Source organism: Dipodomys ordii, unplaced genomic scaffold (assembly GCF_000151885.1).
Source record: "Dipodomys ordii isolate 6190 unplaced genomic scaffold, Dord_2.0 Scaffold17, whole genome shotgun sequence".
NCBI classification, from domain to species: domain Eukaryota; kingdom Metazoa; phylum Chordata; class Mammalia; order Rodentia; family Heteromyidae; genus Dipodomys; species Dipodomys ordii.
The window spans coordinates 10,990,390-11,014,984 of NW_012267233.1; the positions used below are offsets into that span (position 1 = coordinate 10,990,390).

Genomic DNA, 24,595 nt, shown 5'->3' on the forward strand with positions numbered 1-24,595 from the left:
GTAAAGACTGTACTTTAAATCATATACATTTTAGATTCTTAACTAAAAGAAAACAAAGTACAGGGTCTTTTTTCTGGAATTAAAGTAAGTTATCTTAAGCTTAGTTTTACCAACTTATTTTAGTGATTTAAAATTGTGTTTAATTCTATATTGTTTAAACATGGTAGATAATGGTAGATAATTCTATCAGAAGTGAAGTAGAATTTAAGATGTAAAGTTTAAAGAGTGAAGTACCTACTTAGGGAACAGCATATCAAAAATAAAAGAACTTCCTGTCTCGTAAAAGCTTGCATAATTTTATATTATCTTGAAACCTGATAAAATCTCAGTTACCATTATTATTCAGCTTTTAGTGCCAGTAACAAGAAGAGCCCAGAAAACTCCCATACATTTCCAGGCAGAAGGAAATGTTTGTTGTTGTTGTTTTTTAAAGCAACTCTTAAATATAAGTAGTACTTGTTTGTTTTCAACTTAAAAAAAAAACAAAACAGGAAGTGGCGCTGTGGCTCAAGTGGTAGAGCGCTAGCCTTGAGCTGAAGAGCTGAGGAACAGACAGCACTTATGCTCAGAGTTCAAGCCCCATGACTCACCCCCCCCACACACACACAAACTAGATACATTTAGAAATTCTGTAATTGAAAGTTTTTCTGCTATAGTTATACATGCAGTTATGAGAAGTGTAATAGATTCTGCATACTCTTCACACTGTTTGACAACACTGTAGAACAATTTGACAGTATAATTATCACTTACATAAGAATATTGGCATAAAGTGGGGCAACAATCCCTCACACCTGTAATCCTAGCTACTCAGGAGGCTGATATCTGAGGATCATGATCCAAAGCCAGCCTGGTCAGGAAAGTCTGTGAGACTCTTACACCACTCAGAAAACCAGAAGTGGCTCTGTGGCTCAAGTGGTAGATCGCTAGCCCTCAGTTGTTGAGCTCAAGCCCAGAGTTCAAGCCACATGACCAACCAAAAAAAAAAAAAAAAAGAACATGGGCATAGATAAAATCTAGTCATTTTATCTACATTTTCCCATTTGTACTACTTTGTGTATGGATGTGTATTATCATGTGTAGGTTTATATAGCTATCACCAAAGTATCATAACAAAGATCATGTTTTGGTTTGGTTTGGTTTTTTCCAGTCCTGGGGCTTGAACTCAGGTCTTGGGCACTATCCCTGAGCCGCTTTTGCTCAAGGCTAGCATTCTACCACTTGAGTGACAGCACCACTTCTGGGTTTTTTCTGTTTATGTGGTACTGAGGAATCGAACCCAGGGCTTCATTCATGCTAGGCAAGCGCTCTTCTGCTAAGCCATATTTCCAGCCTGATCATGTTCTTTTACAACAAGATTAACTTCCTTCCTGTGCTTTCCCAGCAGCCACTAATCAATTTTTGCATTTCTAAAATTTTGTCACAGAAGCATATAGTTTTAACTTTTGAGCTTGACTTTTCATTTAGCATATTCCCCTCAGGTTCATCCAAGTTACTTGTCTTAGTAATTTTTTTAATTGTTGAGCAATAGTCCATGATGTACATTTATGCACCATACTTTTATTGTTTACTTGTTAGAGGACATCTGCACTCTTTCCAGTTTGGGGATATTATGAATAAAGCTGCTAAGAATATTCATGTCAAAAAACTTCTATTTCTGTAGGACAAATTCTTAACAGTTCCCTGAATTTAAATCTTAAAAATTTAAGTACCAAAAATATTGATACAAGAGAACGGGAATTGAGGCTCTCTACCATTCTTAGTCACCTTATTTGAAAGCAAAAGCACCCAATCTACTTCCCAGTTAAAGAATTTCAGTTTGTCTACTTTAGAAGACTAATACCAATGATCATTTCACCATGCAGTTTAGAAATTAAAGTGTGAAAATGACAGGGTGTCAGTGATTCACACCTGTAATTCTAACTACTTTTAGAGGGTTCAGTATACTGCGATCTAGGATTGTAATTCAAACTTAAAGCTACCCATGGCAGGAAAAGTCCATGAGACACTTATCTCCCATTAACCAGCAGAAAGCAGGAAATGAAGACTTAAGCCTTGAGTGAAGAAGTTAAGGGACAATGCCCAGGCCCTGCAAACCCTAGTACCAGCATGCACATACACACAAAGAAAAAATTAATACATAAATTACAAGGTAATCACAAAATTTATGTTAGTGCAATATGCCATTAGCTGAGAGATATATCTGATTCAGATTCATTACATTTTTAATCATTATCTTTTAATTTTGCTGATTTTAAAAGTAATTGTGGAAAATAAGAAATAAGTAAGAAAATTAATATTCCAACACCAGAAAGACCAACACCAAGACTTCTTGGTGTATATATGCTACTAAAACAATATATTTTTAAAACATTTATAGTTGTACTTGTAAAAGTAAATTTTGAGCTTTAAGAATGCTTTAAGGTTACTTGGGTGTCTTCATTTGTGGACTGTTCATTTTTCTCTCATTTTCATATTGGTGAGATAGTGTTAAGGTCTATGACGGTTTGCCTAATGCCAAAGAAAATTTCAGGAATAATATCTTTTTTACATTACTTTTAGCTCTTGTTTTATGTCACATTTTAAATCATTTTCTTCGTTCTTTCAAGATATGCTGTGATAGCATTTGGATGTGCCAGCTGTCCAAAATTAACTTGTGGGCGAGAAGGCTGTGGAACAGAGTTCTGCTACCACTGTAAGCAGATTTGGCATCCAAACCAGACCTGTGATGCTGCTCGGCAGGAGAGAGCCCAGAGTTTACGTCTAAGGACTATCCGTGCTTCATCCATTAGCTATAGTCAAGAGTCTGGAGCAGCAGGTATTTCGTTTTCTTTTTTATAATAAGACATCTGACACACACAGAATGCCTAGTAATTTAATGTAAAAAGAAGTGTTCAATTACTCTCATCAGCTTGCTCCCTTTGCTTTTTTTTTTTTTTTTTTCGAGCGTGGGGCTTGAACTCTGGGCTTGGGCACTGTTCCTGCACTCTTCAGCTCAAGGCGAGGGCTCTAACGCTTGAGTCACAGTGCCACTTCCGGTTTTCTAGTGGTTTATTGGAGATAAGAGTCTCACAGACTTTTCTGCCTGGGCTGGCTTTGAACCGCAATCCTCAGATCTCAGCCTCCTGAGTAGCTAGGATTACAGGTGTGAGCCACCAGTGCCTGGCATTCCCTTTGCTTTTTAAGAAGTGTCTTATATTTTAAGTGGTTTTCTGTCGCAGAAGCACTTGTTCTTCCTGTAAGAAAGTGGTGTTAAACTGGTAAGATTTTATTGTCCTAAAAACAAGAAAATGTCATGATTATGTATAAAGATATTCGGAACCAGTTGTTTATAAAGGCATCACAGGCCAACCTTAGCAGATATTTCTAATATTAACTTTGAATCTATCACCTGTAGATTTCTCCTGGTTTTGTAAATAGCACAAATTAATTGTTTTAAAGATTTAAAACAACATTTATTTTTGGAATCATTTTTGTTTCAATATTTTTGGCAATACATTTTTAAAATTTGTTATTGTAAAGGTGACATACAGAAGGAGTTACAGTTACATAAGCCAGATAAAGAGTACATTTCAGCCAGAAGTGGCACTGTGGCTCAAGTGGTAGAGCGCTAGCCTTGAGCTGAAGAGCTGAGGGACAGCGCCCAGGTCCAGAGTTCAGGCCCCACAACTCAAAAAAAAAAAAAAAAGTACATTTCTTTTTATCTCTCTCTTTCTCTTTTTTGCCAGTCGTGGGGCTTGAACTCTGGGCCTGGGCACCATACCTGTGCTTCTTTTGCTCAAGGCTTGCACTCTACCACTTGAGCCATAGCACCACTTTTGGCTTTTTCTGTTTATGTGGTACTGAGGAATCCCAGGGCTTCATGCATGCTAGGCAAACACTCTACCACTAAGCCATGTTCCCAGCCCTACATTTTTTTTGAACAATGTCACTCCTTCCCCTCGCTCTCCAGTTTTTCCCTCCTATCCCCACCCACAAAATAATTCATTTTCAACACTGTCACTGCTGCATTTGTTCATCCTTTGTCCTATCATTTCTGTACCCTCCACTTACTTTCCTAAAGACAGATAACTGAACAAACAAGACAAAAGGTGCAGAAAACAAAAACAGGACAAATCAAAAACAAAAACCTCTTGTTTCTACTTCTGGAATTCATTTTGATACATATTATTTTATATGGTCAGATGCACATGGTTATCCTGCCTATGTGATCCTCTCCTAAGACTATCCTTCTTTGGTCTCTATGTGAATGCCTAGAAACCTGTATATTTATCATGTCCCAGTGTATTTTTTTTCCCTTTTGCCATCCAGTGTGTTTACTTGGAGCTTTATAGGCCCGTTCTAGTTACCACAAATGAGGGAAATCATGCAACCTGTGTTTCTTTGGTTCTGGCTTACTTTACTTAATATTATTTTTTCCAAGCCTTTCCATTTCCTTACATATGATATAATATTCTTTCTGATGGATGCGTAGAATTCCATTGTGTTTTATATACACCACATTTGTTTGATCCATCTGTTCTCTGAGGGGCATTTGGTTGATTACATATCTTGGCTATGGTAAACAATGCTTCAATGAACACAGTTGTGCTGGTAGCTTTAGTGTATCCTTGTTTGTGTTCTGTTGGATAAATACCCAGGAATAAAATTGCTGGGTCAGAGAAATTTCTGTGTTTAGTCTTTTGAGGTGCCTCCATAATGTTTTCCATAGTTACTGAACAGGGTCACACACCCACCAACAATGTAGTAAAGTTCTCTTTGGCCACATCCCTGCCAACATTTGTTATTTTTAATTTTCTTGATAATGGCCATTCTAACTGGGGTGAGGTGGGATCTCAATGTTGCTTTGATTTGCATTTATTTTATAGCCAGAGATGTTGAATATCATGTGTCTATTGGCCATTCTCACTACTTCTTCTGAGAAGTCTCTCTTTAAATCTTTAGCACACTTATTAATTGGGTTGTTGTTTCTTTGAGTTTTTTAACTCTAATATATTTTTGATATGAGGCCCTTGTCTAATGTATAGCTGATAAAAATCTCCCATTCTGTGGATCTTCTATTTTCTGTTTATCTTGCTGTGTTCTTTGCCATGCAGAAACTCTTCAGTTTGATAGAATCCCATTTATCCAGTCTTTGATTTGTTGTGATTCTAGATCTTTACTTAGGAAGTTTCCTCCTGTGCCTCGGAGTCCTACTGCTTTTTCCTACCCCTGCCTCCGTAATATTTTCATGGTATCTGGCCTTATATTGAGGTCTTTGTTTAGAATTGATTCTGATACAGGGTGATATGTAGGGGGTCTAGTTCCAGTTTTCTGCACATGGATAGCCAATTTGCCAGCCCCATGTCTTTCTTTCAACCTGTATTTTTGGCTTATCAAATATTAGGTGGTGGAGATCTGTGGGTTTGGTTCTGGGTCTTATATTCTGTTCCATTGATCCTCAAGCCTATACTTACGTCATTACCAAGTTGTTTTTATTGCTATGTGTTTGTAATAGAGTTTGAAATTTTGTATTGATAATCTTCCAACACTGATCTTCCTGCTAAGGATTGTTTTTGCTCTTTGGGGGTCTTTATTATTCCAAATGAATTCTTGGATTGCTTTCTCTATGAAATACATTTTTTCTTTACTTTTTTTAAAGTACATCTCTCACATTTAATCCAGGAATAAGAATATAAATCAGACTTTAGTTAGACATTAAGAATTTTAAGGTATCTTTGGTCAGGAATTCAATATTCTTTAAATATTCAAAAAATAAATTTTCTATGAACATATCTTTCCTTGCTCATTGAAATTGCAGTGCTTAGAAAATATTTTCCTTGATTTTGACTGGAAAAAAGCTTGGAGATACAGAAATTTGTAATGAAAGTAATACATATTCCACCAGTAATATATTCTGATTTTTATATACTTGATGTGATTAGAGAAAAGGTTTTATTTAAGCTTCCTGGAAATTTTAATGTTTAATATTATATAGAGTATATCTGGATTTTCATTCTTGTTTGCTTACTAATTTGTTTCTGTTTCATAAAGATTTGAGTGAAACTCAAAGTTATTAATAATAATTTGTGGGTATGTGTTCAGAAGCAATTAAGAGAGGAACAGAATATATCTGAACTATTCCCTAAAGAGTCAGCAGTAATCATTAGCTAGTTCACATAGAAGTGATATTCTCTTCTGAACTGGGATATTTATTGACCACAGGACATCAAACATATAGAGTAAAAGAGAATAGACTCTGCAGTTTGACTTTTGGATTTAAATCTGGGATTTTCTGCTTCTTCTAATGTGGCCTAGTCTTATCTTTAAAATATAGATACTAACAAAGCTTATGTCTATTGAGTTCAACTGTTCTTGGCTCACAGTAAGTGCTTCTGCGATATGAGACAGGCAAATGTTAGAACCAGAGCTATCTGCTGGGGATTTGAGCATGTCTCATCATTAAATTAAAAAAAAATAGAGGTGGCTTTTGTTATATTTTAATGAACATTATGAACAAGTATTGGTCTTCCTCAAAGTAGTCATCATTTCAGCTCTGCCACAATGGAATGCTTTACTGGCACAACATTGAAATTCAGTAAATTCAGAGCCAGTTTAATTTGACAGTGTAGTAGGAATGACCAACAGTTCTTTTAGAGTAACAATAAGAGTATCATACCAGGTTGAATCGTGAAAATTGATTTAGAGTGAACTATATAATATTCAGAGAGATTTTTTTCAAAATAGAGTTTGGAATGCAGTTCTGAAGAAGAACTTCCCAACTGATTTGAGCAAAATACTATTGTTAGAATAAATATAGCCTCTTAAGATGATTATTTAATAAAATAAATTTTATTTTGAATTTGTACCATTTAAATTTTTTCCTTATAGTTTTGAAAATTTAATATAGTACATGCATTTTTGCATGTACTATAGAATTTCAAAAATCAAAGTTCAGAGTACATGACCCTGTTGTGTTCACGTTTCTTTTCTTTCTTTTTTTTTTGGGGGGGGGTCTGGTCATGGGGCCTGAACTCTGGGCCTGGGTGCTGTCCCTCAGCTCTTCAATGCAAGGCTAGCGCTCTACCACTTGACCCAAGTGCCACTTCCGGCTTTTTTTTTCTTTTTGCTTATGTGGTTTTGAGGAATCGAACCCAGGGCCTCAGGCATGCAAGGCAAGCGCTCTACCATTGAGCCACCTTCCAAGCCCTCTTTTTTTTTTTTTTGTCAGTTGTGGGACCTGCTGTCCCTCAGCTCTTCAGTTCAAGGCTAGCACTCTACCACTTGAGCCACAGCACCACATCTGGCATTTTCTGCTTATGTGATGCTGAGGAATCAAATCCAGGGCCTCATGCATGCAAGGCAAGCACTCCACCACTGAGCCACCTTCCCAGCCCGTGTGTTTACTTTTTTAATATGTGATCTATAAAAAAAAAAAACTAAAAATTTGAACTTAGCTTCTCAAGAAAAGGGAAAAGGGAAAGAGAACTACTTGCATTATGAGACTGTTTTGAAAGAATTTTTCATTATGTCATGTTCATGCTAAATTCATTTTCTAAAATTTGTCAGTTTGAAGAAAGAGACAGCAGCACACCAAACAGCCTTTCATAGATAAATATGTACACAGAATGTAAAGGTGGTTACAGCTATGAGAAGAGACCTATGAAAAATACATTGCTTATGGTGTTGTTTTTCCAAAGATGGAGGGCCTTTACTCCTACTTCTAATTGAGATGTCAGTACTATTGAGTATAGACTGGTGTGAGGAAGCCTATCAGTTTATACACACTGCTTACACATATAGGATTAGTATTTCTTTTATTTGATATATGAAATGTTATATCAAATTTTAAAATCTTTTTATGCCCTAGTGTTTGCAAAATTTTAATACAGACTATGTTCTTTGTATCATTTAATGACTTACAATTTTATTATCTTTAAGTAGTTGTACAAAAGAGTTGCCATTGAACAAAACAGTTTATGAATACAATATATCTTGATCATTCTTACCTGTCCCTCCTCTATCCACTCCCCCTTATTCATCTTAATTTTGTAGGATATGCGTTGGATTCTTGACTCATTCTCCCCCTCTTCATTTGTCTACCCTTTTCCCCTTGACCCCAACTCTACCCATTTCACCTACACACTTCCTAGTGTTTTATTTTGCTGAACTTTAACTTTGTTTCTCTAAGGAATTTTCCTGTTTGAGTTTTCCCTTGAATCTACCATATTTCAGTTAATACGTTTGTATATACTTACATACCACCCACAGATTATTTACTTACAAGTTTATAAGCCAAATCTAGCTTTTACATGTAAGGGAAAACATTCTTCCTATGTCCCTCTGGGTCTGACTGACTTCACTTAACATAATTTTTTCCAGGTCTTTCCATTTTTTTTACAAATGGAACAATATCATTCTTTCTAATAGATGAGTAATAAAATTCTACTGTGCATATACTACATTTTCTTGATTCATTTGTCCATTGAGGAGCATCTGGACTGATTCCATACCTTGGCTATGGTGAATGGCGCTGCAGTGCTGCAGTAAACATGGATGTGCTAGTGCCTTTACTGTATCTTGGTTTATAATCTTTTGCGTAAAATGTCCAGTAATGGAATTGCTGGATCATAGGGAAGTTCTATGTTTAATTTTTTGAAGAACCTCTACATTTTTTCCCAGAGTGATTAAACAAGTTTACATTCTCACCAACAGTATATTAGTAGGGTTTCCCTTTAGCTACTTTCTTACCAGCCTCTATTATCATTTGTTTACTTAATAATGGCCATTCTAACTGAGGTGAGATTTAAAAATTTTTGTATTCTAGTTATTATCATTTGTCTTGGTCTGGCTGCTAGAGTTAGTAGTTTGCTCAAAATTTATTACATTGTTGAAACATTGTGTTGTTCTAGTTTTTAAGTTAAAATCCATTTTAGCCCTAGAAAAAAAGCACTAAGGAGACCTGAATTCACTGATAAGCACAGGTAAAATTTAGTCATAAAACTTATAGAAGGGAAAATAGGATATAGCTTAGTGCTTAAAATATTTAAAAAAATTGGAACAAATTCATTGTTTAACATTATAAATATCTTTGCTAAACTATGAGTGCACAGTTGGAAACTAAGCTACCCACTAGTAAAATAACTATAGGTTACTATTTAAATGACTGCTAAAGTTCCAAATAGTATGTAACTTACTCTATCATCAGTTCTCAAAGTTATCTATCACTTGATTATAGTTGACACCATAATTACACCATTGTGTAATTTAACCATATAAGGAACATGCACTGACATTTGAATAAATGAGTAGAAAAGACAGACAACAAATGAAAAACAGTCATGAGCTTAACTAACAATGGTTGCTTTTATGCTGAAATTGCTTTCCCTGTTTATAGTAACCCTTCATTAATCTTTTACTTTTTGAACCCTTTATTGTGAGTATTGACTCTGCAGACTGTCATATGAAGTAAAATATAGGGAAAATCTGCTTTCTCAAGGGTATCTGAGTATTATTTTTATAGTACTTATAGTTCATTTATTTAGAAGAGAAAAATGAACAGGGATTTACATATAGAGCCTCAGAGTATACCACTTAAGAGAAAGCAGCTTTGGTATCTGGACTAGACAAACTTAGTGAAGTTTGGAATTTGCCTTGATTCTCTTTTCTTTTTTATTCTTCTGTTACTAGTTTGAAAATGTGTTTGAAAATGTTCACCTCTCTAAGAAAGGAAGAAGAGAAACTTTATATACTATTGTCAGTTAATGAATTATGCATACTACGATTTCTTTTGTCAGTATTACAATTGATAATCTACTGAAAATTATTTTTAGATCAGTTTTATATACTTAGCAGATGTCTGTCTATTCCTGATGTCTCTCTGTTTCTAATAGCTGATGATATAAAGCCATGTCCACGATGTGCTGCTTATATAATAAAGATGAATGATGGGAGCTGTAATCACATGACATGTGCTGTCTGTGGTTGTGAGTTTTGTTGGTTGTGCATGAAAGAAATCTCTGATTTACATTATCTAAGGTAAGCTTATAGCAGGTGTTACTTATAAATGCATATAATTTTATATTGCACTGTAAAAGTACTTTTCAGAAAAAACTAGGCATATTTTTAAGTAGGAATTTAAAAGGATGGATTTTATTTTAGTTTCATAAATTTAAAAGTTGGTATCCAATTATTACATCAGTCATTTTGAATTTATAACTAGTCAAAATAGGAAATGGAAATTCCTATGTTTGTTTTTGTTGAAATAGAATGCTTGTATGTAATGCCCTTTGTATTATACTATGTCTTAATTTTCTCATATATGAATTTCCTTATTGAAGCCATAAACTGAAGTTATATTATAATCACATAATTGCATGCCTAAAACAGAGCTTAAGTGTGCATTTATTAAGTTTTCAGGTTTTGAGCATTATGGAGGAATAGGGATAAATTTTGAATTTCATATAGCAATATCCTATTAATTCAGTTTATAGTTAATATACTGTATGTTATCTTTTAGCTTTAGTGAACTCAAAATGCAAAAAAAAAGTGGGAGGGGAAGAACTAAGTATAAAAAACTGAATAAAGTTTTTTACAAGTTATTTTACATTACAATTTTTCCCTTTAGTCCATCAGGTTGTACTTTTTGGGGAAAGAAACCCTGGAGCCGAAAGAAGAAGATCTTATGGCAGCTGGGAACCCTTGTTGGTGCCCCTGTAGGAATTGCTTTAATAGCTGGCATTGCTATTCCTGCAATGATTATTGGCATTCCTGTGTATGTAGGCCGTAAGGTAAAAATGCATACTTCTTTGCTAGCATGTTAGAAACCTTTTGGTTTGTCTTTTTTATTGATGGGTTTGTTGTTGTTTTGCTTATTTTTAGACAACAGTTTTTTTCATTATAAAAGAACTTTCATAATTTTAGTGTTTATAATCTAATATATACATATTGATTTTATACAAAAGCAATCTGAATATAAAATCTTAAGTCTATTTGCAGTATAAAACCAACTTTGAATGGAAGGTGAATTAAGGAGGATCACAGTTCAAAGCCAGCCCAAACTAATGGTAGACACTACTTCATAAGCAAGTCTGATGTTGTAATGCATGCCTGTAAACCTGGCTATTGGGGAAGTGAAGGTAATATTGCTATCTGAGTCTAGGCCAGGCAAAATATCTCAGGACAAGAAGGTCTATAGGTGTGGCGTAAGTAGTAGAGAGGAAGAGACAAAATAACTTTTTTTTTTTTTTTTGGGTCCGGTTGTGGGGCCTGAACTCTGGGCCTGGGCGCTGTCCCTCAGCTCTTCAGCTCAAGGCTAGCACTCTACCACTTGAGCCACAGCACCACTTCCGGCTTTTTCTTTTTGCTTATGTGGTGCTGAGGAATCGAACCCAGGGCCTTGAGCATGCAAGGCAAGCTCTCTACCACTGAGCCACCTTCCCAGCCCCGAGACAAAATAACTTTTAAGCATCAAGTATTGAAGAGTATACACTTGACATTCTTCATATGGGTATATCACTGTAAAAACAGGTATATGATATTGTTTTAAATTACAGTTAATAACTAATTAATGCACGCCCGGAGACAGAGAATAGTTAGCCAATTCTTTAATTTTTTCCACTTTAGTTCAAAGTCCTGCTATTAGTAAATATGCTTATAGTATATTCTCAGATTGTATCTAGTACTTACTATTAATTATTACTGCTCTGTGATTGCTGAATTATATTTTATTAGTAGAACAAATCTTCTTTTTGAAGAGTCAGTGGCTAGTAAGTGGATACACTCCCTTTGTCAACTACAACAAAAATGACTTGTTAGAACATTTTCGTGTTGAGTCAGAATGTTTCCCTTTCAATTATTTCCTTTTATTCTATGTCTGATTTCTAGGAACAAATTCAGTAAGGTTGATCTTCTATATAATAGATAGTGTTTTTTTAATTGAAGACATTTTATAGTAAAACATTTTAAATTTTTATTTGAATTTATATTATATATTCTATAATTTCTATATAATATTTAAATTTATATTTATAGTAAGGCATATTTTAAAATAACAACATGTATACTAGTTTTTTTTAATTACTTTTAGGGGGTTGGGATACAGCTCAGTGGTAGATCACTTGCAGAGTATGCAGCTCTGGCACTACAAAAAACAGAAAACAAAACAAAATAACTAATTCTGAGACTGATGGTAACAGATATTTGTAAGCTAAATGTTTCAGAAGATGTTTATTTGTTTGCTTATACTGGTTCTAGGGCTTGAACTTAGGGTCTGGGTGTTCAGAAAACCTAAATTAAAAAAAAATATCCAAATAGAGACTGGATATAATTTTAATGTACTTAACCAAAACAGGGTTTTGCTGAAAACTATTTGCATACTTCCAAATAGAAGTAGAAAGGAAATAGAAAAACTATTATACTGCACATTCTTATAAGAAGAGGTTATTTATTGCCCTGTGTTAGGTACCATACAGCTGGAAGTAGAAGAATTTATTTTCCATTCTGTTCTGTGTTTAGGGATCTAAACTAGACAGGAAAACCTATTGTCAATGAATTGCTAAAAAGTTGAGCCTTCATTTATAATAAAAAAGTAGGAAATGTGGCAACAAATAGCAAAACCAAACAATTACATTGAACCAGAAATAGTGTATAATGGGATGGATCACTGTAATTGAACATTGATTTTTAAGGTACAAGCCTCCTTTAGCAAGGTTTTGTGGCTTTTATGTTAGGTCTGCTTTAGTATTATTTTTCATAGGAGTACAAGTAAAAAAGAGCAAGAATTAACTTCATACTGAAGGATATGAAAAGGACTTTGAGAAGATCTTCCATTTCTGCCTCCATGAACTTTATATAGACACTTATTTCCTTGAAATACAGTCAGTAATGGGAAGCAGAATTTTGACTAGGATCAAGAAATGTTCCTTGTCTCATACATGCCTAGCCTAGCATCCACCCCAGCCTGTTTCATCTTTCATACAAGACTAATAGTATTTTATAGCCTTTCAAATAACCACCAATGATCTTTTATTATGCTTTGTCTTAATATTCTTTGCAAGTAAAATATTTTATGCTAGAATATTTTGAGGCTGTTTTGAATATATCTTAAAACAGAGAAAAATGTTCTATATTAGCATTAGCCCTTGAAAACCTTAAGAACAAAGCTACTGCTAAGCCCCAGTGGTTTATGCTTGTAATCTTACCTAGTCAAGAAGCTGAGGTCTGAGGATCTCAGTTCAAAGCAAGGCCACGCAGGAAAGTCCTTAAGGCTATTATCTCCACTAACCACCAAAAAGCCAGGAATGGAGCTGTTATTCAAGTGGTAGAGGGCTAACCTTGAGTGAAAAACTTGAGTTCAGGTCCCAGGACTGACACCAAAAAACAGCTACTGAGCTATTTCCAAGTTATATAAAACCTCATAAGCCAATTTTGTGGTGATATTAAACTCTATTTGTTAATAGCAAAACTGTATAAAGATGTTAAGTACATACGTTTCTTATCTGGTAGTCATTATTTACTCTCTCTCTCTCTCTCTCTCTCTCTCTCTCTCTCTCTTTTTGCTGGCCCTGGGCTTGAACTCAGGGCCTGGGCACTGTCCCTGAATCTCTACTACTTGAGCCAAAGTGCTGCTTCCAACTTTTTCTGGGTTGTTTATTAGAGATAAAAGTCTCATGGACTTTTCAGCCCAGGCTGGCTTTGAATCACAATCCTCAGGTCTGAGCCTCCTGTGTAACTAGGATTACAAGCATGAACCACTGGTTCCCAGCTTACTCTCTACCTCTTGAAGAAAGAATTTTGAATCATCTATGTTTGTTTCTTTGACAAAAATGTTCTTGAGAAAACCCTAGTTGTGTATTTGTTTTATTATGCTACTTTTTTCAATTAACTTTTTTATTGTGAAAATACTGTACAAAGGGGTTACAGTTAAATGAGCAAGGTAATGAGTACATTTCTTATCCAGCATTGTTGCCTCCTCCTTTGTTTTTCCCCTACCATCCTTTCCCTTCCCCTTCCTCAGCTACACCACCCCCACCCCCATTCTCCACTACTTTTTAAGTTCAAATTTTAAAAAATTGGAGCTGGGTGTTGGTGGTTCATCCCTGTAATCCCTACTCAGTAGGCTGAGCTCTGAGAATCATGGTTCGAAGCCAGAGAGGGCAGGAAAGTCCATAAGACTTACCTTCAGTTAACAGCAGAAAAACAGAACTGGCACTGTAACACTAGCCTTGAGCAAAAATCAGAGAATCTTACATAGAAAGAAACTTATAGAATGCTAAAGTTCCTGTTAGTGAAATAACCCACTAACAACTGTGTTGAAATAATATTCTTACTTCTTTTCTAAATACACAGTTGTACTACTCAAAATTATTAAATACTTGTAGAAAAGGGTTTCAATTCAACATATCAGTTTATATATACAATGCATTTTGATCAGTGCCACCCTTCCATCATTTTCCCCCTCCTCCTATTTATCCCAGTCTTACCCATCCCCTCAGGTTTTTTAGTTCCATTTTCACATATACGCAGTGGGTATTATGATTATATTTTCCCACCATTCCTACTTTAACAGAAAACACAAAATCTATTGAATCACTGTCTGTACATAAGCAAATTACTGTTAAAGGGCAAATTACTTGTGAAATAAGGCTTAAGAACAGTAATTTTACTTTGACACTCATTTGAAATTGTAAAATCAGTTTAAGTTCCTTACATATGTAGATCTGTTTAAATATGTAATGTATTTTCTGTTTAATCTTCCACTCTTGATTTATATTTTTAATTCAAGATTCATAATCGATATGAAGGCAAGGATGTTTCAAAGCATAAGCGGAATCTGGCAATAGCAGGTGGTGTGACATTGTCTGTAATTGTGTCTCCAGTAGTAGCTGCAGTGACTGTAGGTAAGAGAATGCTTCAAAATACTGTTTGCCTCAAGTTTTATGGAGTTGTGGAAAATTTTTGTTTTGGGATTTGTTTTGTTTTTTAAGAAGTATTGATAATGAAGGTTACTTTTTAAATTTAAGGATGGTTTAAATTAGGCCAACAGAATGTCTCTTAGTGACTTTATGATTAAAAATATTACAAAGTAAATTCATTACCTGACTTATAATCATAATCCTTTTGTATAACACCATAATCCTTTTGTATAACACCTTTAATAATAACAATGAAATTATATTTTTAAAAAGCGTTACAGATTTAAGAAGCTAACTTCAGGGTATCAACCCCCCCCTACGATTAGATTCTACACCTGACACTTAAAAAGAAAAGGATTTTAGGTGTTATCTTTTTATATTCCCTCTCATATGAATCAGCCAAAAGGCAGGCAGGTTGTGTCCTTTCATTAAAGAGCTTGGTGAATCTACTGTTGGTACATGCTTCACTTTTCTTTTCTACCTTCTCTTAAAAAGATTTCCTTAACCTTATATTTCTAAGATTTTATTTATTTTTAATGCATATTTTTATTGTAAAGATATTGTACAGAGGGGTTACAGTTTCTAAGATATTATGTTTGGGGCTTATATTGACTAGTTTAATTCCTCTTTAGGTATTGGTGTTCCTATAATGTTAGCCTATGTCTATGGCGTAGTTCCGATTTCACTCTGTCGAAGTGGAGGTTGTGGAGTCTCAGCAGGCAATGGAAAAGGAGTCCGGATTGAATTTGATGACGAAAATGATATAAATGTTGGTGGAACTAACACAGCTGTAGGTAAGTCCTTTAAGAAAAGGAAGAAAATGTGCGTATTAATAGTTTGGGGGGGAGGGGACGTATATACCATGCAAATCAGAATTTCTGTTGTCTTCTTTTAAGCCTAGTAGTGTTCATCCAGTATGTCAGTGAAATGAACTGTCAAGGAAGTATGTATGGATGAAAAAGAGTAGAATGATTCTAAGTGAAATCTGAAGCTTTTTATTGTTATATTTTGCTTTAACACATTGAAAATTAAGAAAGGATGTAAGGGAAAATGCAATTAAAAGAACAGGTGTTCAATAAATCCAAAATATGTTTAGCAAAACATTATTTTAAAACTATGAGTTAGCCAGGAGCTGGTGGTTTACACCTATAATCCTAGCTTCTCAGGAGGCTGAGATCTGAGGATTGCAGTTCAAAGCCAGCCCAGGCAGGAAAGTCCATGAGGCTCTTATCTCCAATAAACCACTAGAAAACCAGAAGTGATGCTGTGGCTCAAGTAGTGGAATGCTAGACTTGAACAAAAAGAGCTCAGAGATAGATCCCAGACCCTGAGTTCAAGCCCCAGGACAGAAAAAACAAAACTATGAATTAGGACAATAATTTGCTGAAATTAAGTACAACTTATTAATTAATGTTAGAAATAGCTCAGAATGTTGAGGTGTCACGTAAGAATAAAGACACCAAATCAAAAGGAACTCACCAAGGCAAAGTTAACTTCTGCAGAAGAGTGAGCCATCAGCCAAAAGGCTGGCAAGCAAGCAGGCCTAACACAGCAGGGCCTACCCCTCTGCTCTTATTGACTGAGCTCAGGTTTACAATTTGCAAAAGGATGTGGCTTAATTAACAGCCTAAAACTAAAATTCAAGAAGCTTCTTTTTTTTGGGGGGGGGGTTCCTGTCTTGGGTTTTGAACTCTGGGCTTGGGCGCTGTCTGTCAGCTCTTCAGCTCAAGGCTAGCGCTCTACCACTTGAGTCACAGTGCCACTTCCAGCTTTTTTCTTTTTGCTTATGTGGTGCTGAGGAATCGAACCAGGGCCTCATGCATGCAAGGCAAGCGCTCTACCACTGAGCCACCTTCCCAGCCCTAAAATTCAAGAAGCTTCTAACTGATACCTTAAGTGCTCAGGAAAGGAGTGTATGTAACTACTCACAAGGTTAATAAAAAGGAAGCAAACCACCTTAATAGAAAAGGCACTTTTCTCACATTAAAAAGCTTTTTTTTTTTGGTCAGTTTGGGGCTTGAACTTAGGGACTGGGTGCTGTCCCTGAGCCTCTTAGTGCTCAAAGCACTGTAGTGCTCTACCACTTCAGCCACAGGGCCACTTCCAGTTTTTGAATGGTTTATTGGAAATAAGAATCTCATGGGGACTTTTCTGCACAGGCTGGCACCAAACCACAATCCTCAGATCTCAGCCTCCTTAGTAGCTAGGATTACAAGCATGAGCCACCCAAGCTTTATTTTTTAAAGTGCATGTTTTATATTCTAGCAGCTTTTATTCTATTTCTTTTTCTAATTTTTCAAAAATGAAATATTACCATTGATTATATTTCGTAAAGATAAAATTAGAAAACATGTAAGAAATAAGGCCCCCTTGTTTCCTTTGTTCTCTCTTGACCTTAATACAATCAGATTTTGGTCCCTTCTACTCCAGAATTTACCTCCACCATTCTACTAAATTAGATGTCACCCATGGCTTCTATGTTACCAAACACAGTAGTCCATTCTAGCCTCATCTGAACAGCGTACCTCATACCTAATGTGATAAACTGGATCCTCCTTGAAACACTTGTTTACTTGTCTTTCTGTAAGTGACTTCTAATCATATCTGCTAGCCATTCTTTCTAAATTTGCTTTGAAGGTTCATTTTCTTCTCCTAACCTAATTCTAGTTTCCTAGGGCCCAGTTCTCACACTTCTTCTCTTATCTATCTATATTCACTTCCTAGGTAATTTCATCTATTAATGTATAGGATCTATTAATATATATTATATATTAGTGTGTGTTATATACAGTATGTAGTGTATATTAATGGATTAAATAGACTGACAGCTGGGCTGATAACTATAATTATAGCTCTTAGAAATGTGGACCCCTTCCCAGCCAGTATTTGGATTCAGTGATGCACATCTGTCAAGCTACATAGGAAGTTGCAATAGGGAGAATTGTGGTTCCAGGCCAGTCTGAGTAGAGTCTGAGAGACTCCATCTCACCAGAGACAGTGGGCATAGTGGCACACATTTGTTATCCCAGCTAGAGACTCCATCTCACCAGAGACAGTGGGCATAGTGGCACACATTTGTTATCCCAGCTATAATGAAAAGCCTAAAATAGGTGGATTGTGGTATAGGCACTGCAATAGCCAGTGCAAGAATGTTTTAGAGGCATGCCTCATTGGTGTAAACACCTGCCTAACCAAGGACGAAGCTCTATAGATCACATATACAAACACAGAGATATACACATGGACACTGATAGCCCTATAAATTTATATTTAGTTTAGAACTCTCTCCTGAGCCTCAAACTTGAATATCTAACTTTTCCTTGAACCTACACTTTGATTTCAAACAAGAATTTCAAAGTTAACTTCTCTACAAACAAACTCTTTATTCTAAAACTTGTTCTTCCTTCCATTATTCTGACTTCAGTAAATAACTTCTCTTATTTGTGTTGTTTGGGTCAAAAACATTCTCCCTATAAGGGTGATGACTCTAACTCTATCTAAATCTAATGTCAAGGAGCAGTGTAGTAGGTACTTACTTGAAAATTATACAACTCTGGGAGGCTATTACTACTCCCATTTTACAGATTACCCAAAGCAAAACTACAATGATTATTAACTGATTGCAGACTTGTTAAATTTAGAAAATCAACCGAAATGTAGTTTCACCCAACTCAGAGTTCCCCTATTACCTTCTATTGTCTCTTCCATAAAGGGGCATGGACTAGAGAGAAGCTCCTTTTTGTTTATCACAGTCCTAGCTCCAAGAATAATGCCTGACAAATGCTAGTCATTTGCGAAAAAAGTGAAATAAAACTTTTCTATCATGACCCTCTTTCCTCCTCACACCCTATAACTGATTTATCAGCACATTCTGCTGCTTCTTTCAGTCCATGGCAACAGTTCAACTACTTATTACCTCTCCACTGCTTCTGCACTAATCCACACTACTATTTTCTTTCCTCTGCTATTATAATAGCCTCACAACTGATATATCACCTTCTCAGTTTCCACCCACTGTTCTGAAGTACAGCCATGGTCATACCTTGAAAACATTGGTCAGATCATGTCTTATACTAAACTTCCTTGGTGACTTCTAACTGTATTTTGAAGGAGGTCCAAAATCCTTATGGCCCCAAAGACTGCTATGATCTGTTCCAAGTACCTCATCCTCCTCTTCTATACCATTCTCCTCTTAATTTTTGAGCATGCTAATCATGTTTCTGTTCCTAGGCTTTAAACTTAACAGGTCCCTCCACCTGGAATTCTCTTCTTCCAGATAATTTCATAGCTTACTCCTTTACTTTTCCTAGATTCTCTGTAAGAGTTATCCAAGAGGCCTCCTAATCATAGTATATAAAATGGTGTGCAGGCATTACATGCAGGGCTGGTCATTTCTCACTCCCTTACTTTTATTTTTCTCATAACTTATATTACCCTGAGTATATAAAATACTGACATGAATAAGTGAATCCCTCAAAACAAAGCTTACCATAAGATTTAGAATATAGTGTTATCAAGTCTTGCAATAGTTTGTAGATAATTTAAACTGTGACATATCTAGGAACCATTTTTGTCCCATTTTTATTGACCTAGAGTTACAAGCTCTTCATATGACACTTATTGAAGATTTGCCCATACTTTTCATCTAAAATCAATTAAAATTTCAATTATTTATTCAGTATAAAATTCTTTACTCTTCTGGATCTTTTTTAAAATTAGTTTCTGATCCAACTATACTTTCTGAGATACTTTCCCTGTTGTTCAGATATCTTTCTGTTCCTGTGTGTTTTGTGCTTTGTTTAATAAAAAGGCCTAGCTGAAATTATAAAGCTGTTAAAGAAGGGAGAAATTAAAATCATGCCTTAATTTCTTTGAATCATTTGCTTTTAGATACAACATCAGTAGCAGAAGCAAGACACAATCCTAGCATAGGAGAGGGAAGTGTTGGTGGTCTGACGGGCAGTTTGAGTGCAAGTGGAAGCCACATGGATCGAATAGGAGCCATTAGAGACAACCTGAGTGAAACGGCAAGCACCATGGCTCTGGCTGGAGCTAGTATAACGGGGAGTCTGTCAGGAAGTGCCATGGTAAACTGCTTTAACAGGTAAGAAATCGTGTGATTTTGACTTATTTGGTTTCTGCCTTACGTTAAAAAAAATTTTTAGATGAGACTTTTTTGACTAGAATATGTTTAGCCTCTAACAAATGAAATTTAGTGGTAGATCAGATTTGTTTTTACTGATTAAATTTCCTGTCAAAATATTCTATGTTGTGGTAATAGCTAAATTGAGAAATAACATTCTGCCAGTTTGTCATTACACTTGTCACATTTGATAGGAGAAATTGGTGCTGGAGCTGCTTCAGTGTACACTGAAGGTAATGCTTAGCTTAGTCCTTCATTCTGGGGTCAGAAAACAGCTGGATATTGGGAAATGAGACTTTACCTGGGCTTGGTAACAAGTGGAGTCAAGACATCCAAGAGTACATGAACTTGGGTCAGGATAATCAGTCTAGGTCCTGTGGAGTTAATGGTCACTTCTCACCAAGTCTTATACTAATACTCATACAGATAAATAGGAGAAATTAACATGTTTTTTAATCTTCTCATGTTTCTTCTTTTTGATTCACTATGCTTTATTAATGTTTTTATGTAAAGGGAAAACATGAATCAAAAGATAAATCAGGCCAGGTGCTGGTGTCTTACACCTGTAATCCTAGCTGTTGCAGAAGGCTGAGATCTGAGGATTGCAGTTCAAAGCCAGCCTGGGCAGGAAAGACTATGAGACTCTTACCTCCCGTTAACCACTAGAAAACTGGAAGTGGCACTGTGGCTCAAGTGGTAGAGAGCTAGCCTTGAGCTGAAAAGCTGAGGGACAGTGCCCAGGACCAGAATTCAAACCCCACAACTGACCCCCTAAAAAAAAGATAAATCAGTTGTATTTGTCTTATTTTTAGGTAGATTGTGCTTGAACAGAAATTTTTTTATTTTTTTGGTCAGTTGTGGGGCCTGAACTCTGGGCCTGGGCACTGTCCCTCAGCTCTTCAGCTCAAGGCTAGTCCTCTACCACTTGAGCCACAGCACCACTCCCAGCTTTTTCTGCTTATGTGGTGCTGCGGAATCGAACTCAGGGCCTCATGCATGCAAGGCAAGCTTTCTACCACTGAGCCATCTTCCCAGACCTTGAACAGAAACTTTTAAGTTATAATTGTTATTGGAACAGAAGTTCTTTAAGTTATAGTCGTGTATATTATTATTTCTTAAAAGTCAGATATGGGTTGGGGATGTAGGTCAGTATCTCATATGCACAAGGTCCTCTGAGTTTGATCCCTAACACTACTGAAAAAGAAAAAAAGTCAGAATGCTCTTCATAGAATCTATTTTCTGTTCCAGTTCTGGGGCTTAAACTCATGGCCTGGGCACTATCCCTGAGCTTTTTTGCTTAAGGCTAGTGCTCCACCACTTAAGGCTGTATTTCTGGGGTTTTGTTTTGTCTTTGTTGTTTTGGTGCTTAATTGGAGATGAGTCTCATGGACTTTCCTGCCCAGGCTGGCTTTGAACAGCTATCCTCAGATCTCCGCCTCCTGCGTAGCTAGGATTACAAGCATGAGCCAACAGCACCAAGCTTAGAACCATTTTTAATGCAGAATTTTTTTGACTCACTGATCTGTCATGTGTAATGGTTGGTTATATGTTTTGATGTTGTGTTTTGCACTGAAGCATGACAGAGTGCCAAATCCTAAGTGAAAGTAGTGGAGCTTATTTAAGTTAAAAGCCCATTGTTTTATTTTTGTGGTGTTCTTTCTGCCTTACTTGGCTAATTTTTCCCATTGCTTCTGGATGACTGGAACTGACTATTCAGTGTACTACAATAGAATTTGAGTGATCAAGTAAGTAGAAACTGAAAAAAATAATGGTATCTAAAATTAGCTTCTCACTACTAAAGTTCTTAACTGAATTATTTAACATTAACATGGCATCGCAGTACTGAATTATAAATAATTTTGGCTTTTTATCTGATACCCTCCCCTTTAAGGTTGGAAGTACAAGCAGATGTACAGAAAGAACGGTACAGTCTAAGTGGAGAATCTGGTACAGTCAGCTTGGGAACAGTTAGTGATAATGCCAGCACCAAAGCAATGGCAGGATCCATTCTGAATTCCTACATCCCAATGGACAAGTAAGGAAAACATTGTTATAAAGCCACAAGTAGTTTTGAATTAAATTTAAAGGGATTATCTTTATCACCAAGCCAAAATAAACCAGTGAATAATAGTGACCAACTGTTAAGTACTTTGGGAAAAGAAATGGTGAGATATTCAAAGTAGACAAATCTAATAGTAGATTCCTGATTGCTGGAACTCCAGGGAGGAAAGAATGGGAACTGATTGTTACAGGGTATAGGGTTTCTTTGGGGGATGAAAAGACTAAAAATCACTAAATTATATACTGTAAATTATATACTGGTGAATTTAATCACATTTAAATTATACTTCACCTGGGACTGGGAATGTGGTTTAGTGGTAGAGTGCTTGCCTAGCATGTATGAAGCCCTGGGTTCCATTCCTCAGTACCATATAAACAGAAAAGGCTGGAAGTGGCACTGTGGCTCAGTGGTAGCCTTGAGCAAAAAGAAGCTCAGGGACGGTGCTCAGGCCCTGAGTTCAAGCCCCAGGGTTAGCAAAATTAAACAAAAAAATAAAACTTCGCCAAAGCTGTTTTTTAAAAGATGTGGGGAGGGTTTACAGGAGATACAAACATACCTGTAATCCCAGCTGTATGGGAGGTGAGATTTTCAAAAGAATTGCAGTTTGAGACCAGCCTACTCAAAATTAGACTCTATCTTAAAAAACAATCTGGGCATGGTGCATATGCCTATAATCACAATTACATGGGAGGTAAAGGTAGGAGTGATGCAGTTCATGACAAAGCCATGCAAACAAAGTAAAGCCCCAGACAAAATTATAAGACCCTACCTGAAAAAATTAACAAAGCACAAAAAGTATCTAGAACAGCGTAAGAAGTAATTATATCTACTACTATTTTTAAAAACTGAAGCCCTCTTCTTTCAATTAGTTTTATGTGTGACTATGTTCTGACAGCTTCTATATATAGCCTTTTGATTATTCTTAAAAAAAAAAACCTGCCCCCTTTGCTATCAGGTGAATAAAACCAAAGCCAGAAATTATATTTATTACTCCTGTGTTCCAGAGAGGGCAACAGCCTGGAAGTGCAAGTAGACATTGAGTCGAAGCCATCCAAGTTGAGACACCACAGCGGCAGCAGCAGTGTGGATGATGGCAGCACTCCCCGAAGCCATCCTGGCACTTCGTCTTGCAGCTTGCCAGAAGGTAAATCCAGTACAGCCAAATGGTCCAAAGAAGCTGCCGCAGGAAAGAAATCCAAGAGCAGCAAGTTGAGGAAAAAGGGGAACATGAAGATCAATGAGACCAGAGAGGACATGGATGCACAGTTGTTAGAACAACAAAGCACGAACTCGAGCGAATTTGAGGCTCCATCCCTCAGTGACAGTATGCCATCTGTAGCAGATTCCCACTCTAGTCATTTTTCTGAATTCAGCTGTTCTGACCTTGAAAGCATGAAAACATCTTGTAGTCATGGGTCCAGTGATTATCACGCCCGCTTCGCTACTGTCAGCATTCTTCCTGAGGTAGAAAATGACCGTCTGGAAAACTCCCCCTATCAGTGTAGCATTTCTCTGCTCACCAAAACTGCTTCATGTTCAGAAGTTCCACAGCAGAATCCTATCACTGAAGAACACGGTAACAGTGGAATAAAACCTAATGCTGATCTATATTTTGGTGATTCACTAAAAGAAACAAACAACAACCACTCACATAAGACAATGGAATTAAAAGTTGCAATTCAGACTGAAATTTAGGCCTATAAATGCTGCAAAATCATTACCACTGAACAACCTTGTTTGGAGCTGGTTAAATGTATGTGACTACTTTTTCACATTACCAGCAAAAGCCAGGTTTCATCAAAATGCAGATACCTTTTCTGTGTTCAGCAAACCATTGTGTTTCATGTGGATCTTAATCACCAAACTATGAAATGAAGGCTTTAAAGTGCATTATTAGGAAAATAGTACATCTTAAGAGTAAAGCATGTTTTGTGTGCTCACAAAACATTCTTGATACTATAGCTGTGTATTTAGATAGAAATGTGGCTTAATTTATAATAAGTACAAAATACTAATGCAGCTCTACAGCATTCTTACAAAGAAAACTTGAGGCTTTGAGATAAGTGGTTAGTGACATTTTATTGAAACCACTAAGGGATGTTATTCAAAATAACCAGGCAGGTTACTCAATATGTGATACTCTCTGCAACATTTCTATTCATAACTGGGCTTAAATTTCATTTTCTTCATATGTAATGAGAATATATAAAGCTTGGCAGCCTATTTGCAACCATTTGGATATATAAGATACTTTGAGCAAGATTGTGGCAGTTTTTGCACAACTTTGAAATAGAAATACCTGGTAATATATATGTGTGTGTATATATATATATATATATATATATATATACACATACATATATATTGTTGATGCTGTTTTAGAAGAAAAATGTAAAAGATAATTAAATATATTGACAGCAACAAATAAATAAAACTACAAAGTAAAGTCCCATTAGGTTGTAAGTATTACCAAAAAAAAAAAAAGTCATCTTTTAC

At 36.0% G+C, this 24,595-nt stretch overlaps 1 protein-coding gene across 2 annotated transcripts in view; it reads left to right on the top strand.

The window, feature by feature from the left end:
- Positions 1-24,425, top strand: part of Rnf19a (ring finger protein 19A, RBR E3 ubiquitin protein ligase) — a 47,606-nt gene extending 23,181 nt beyond the window's left edge. For both annotated transcript variants that reach the window (XM_013012508.1, XM_013012509.1), the window contains exons 3-10: positions 2,610-2,818; positions 9,873-10,017; positions 10,607-10,769; positions 14,765-14,879; positions 15,527-15,688; positions 19,785-19,998; positions 21,929-22,072; positions 23,104-24,425. In XM_013012508.1, coding sequence (XP_012867962.1) covers positions 2,610-2,818; positions 9,873-10,017; positions 10,607-10,769; positions 14,765-14,879; positions 15,527-15,688; positions 19,785-19,998; positions 21,929-22,072; positions 23,104-23,794 — 1,843 coding nt within the window. In that variant the 3' untranslated portion in view covers positions 23,795-24,425. The remainder of the gene's footprint in view (positions 1-2,609; positions 2,819-9,872; positions 10,018-10,606; positions 10,770-14,764; positions 14,880-15,526; positions 15,689-19,784; positions 19,999-21,928; positions 22,073-23,103) is intronic.
- Positions 24,426-24,595: the final 170 nt, after the last annotated feature.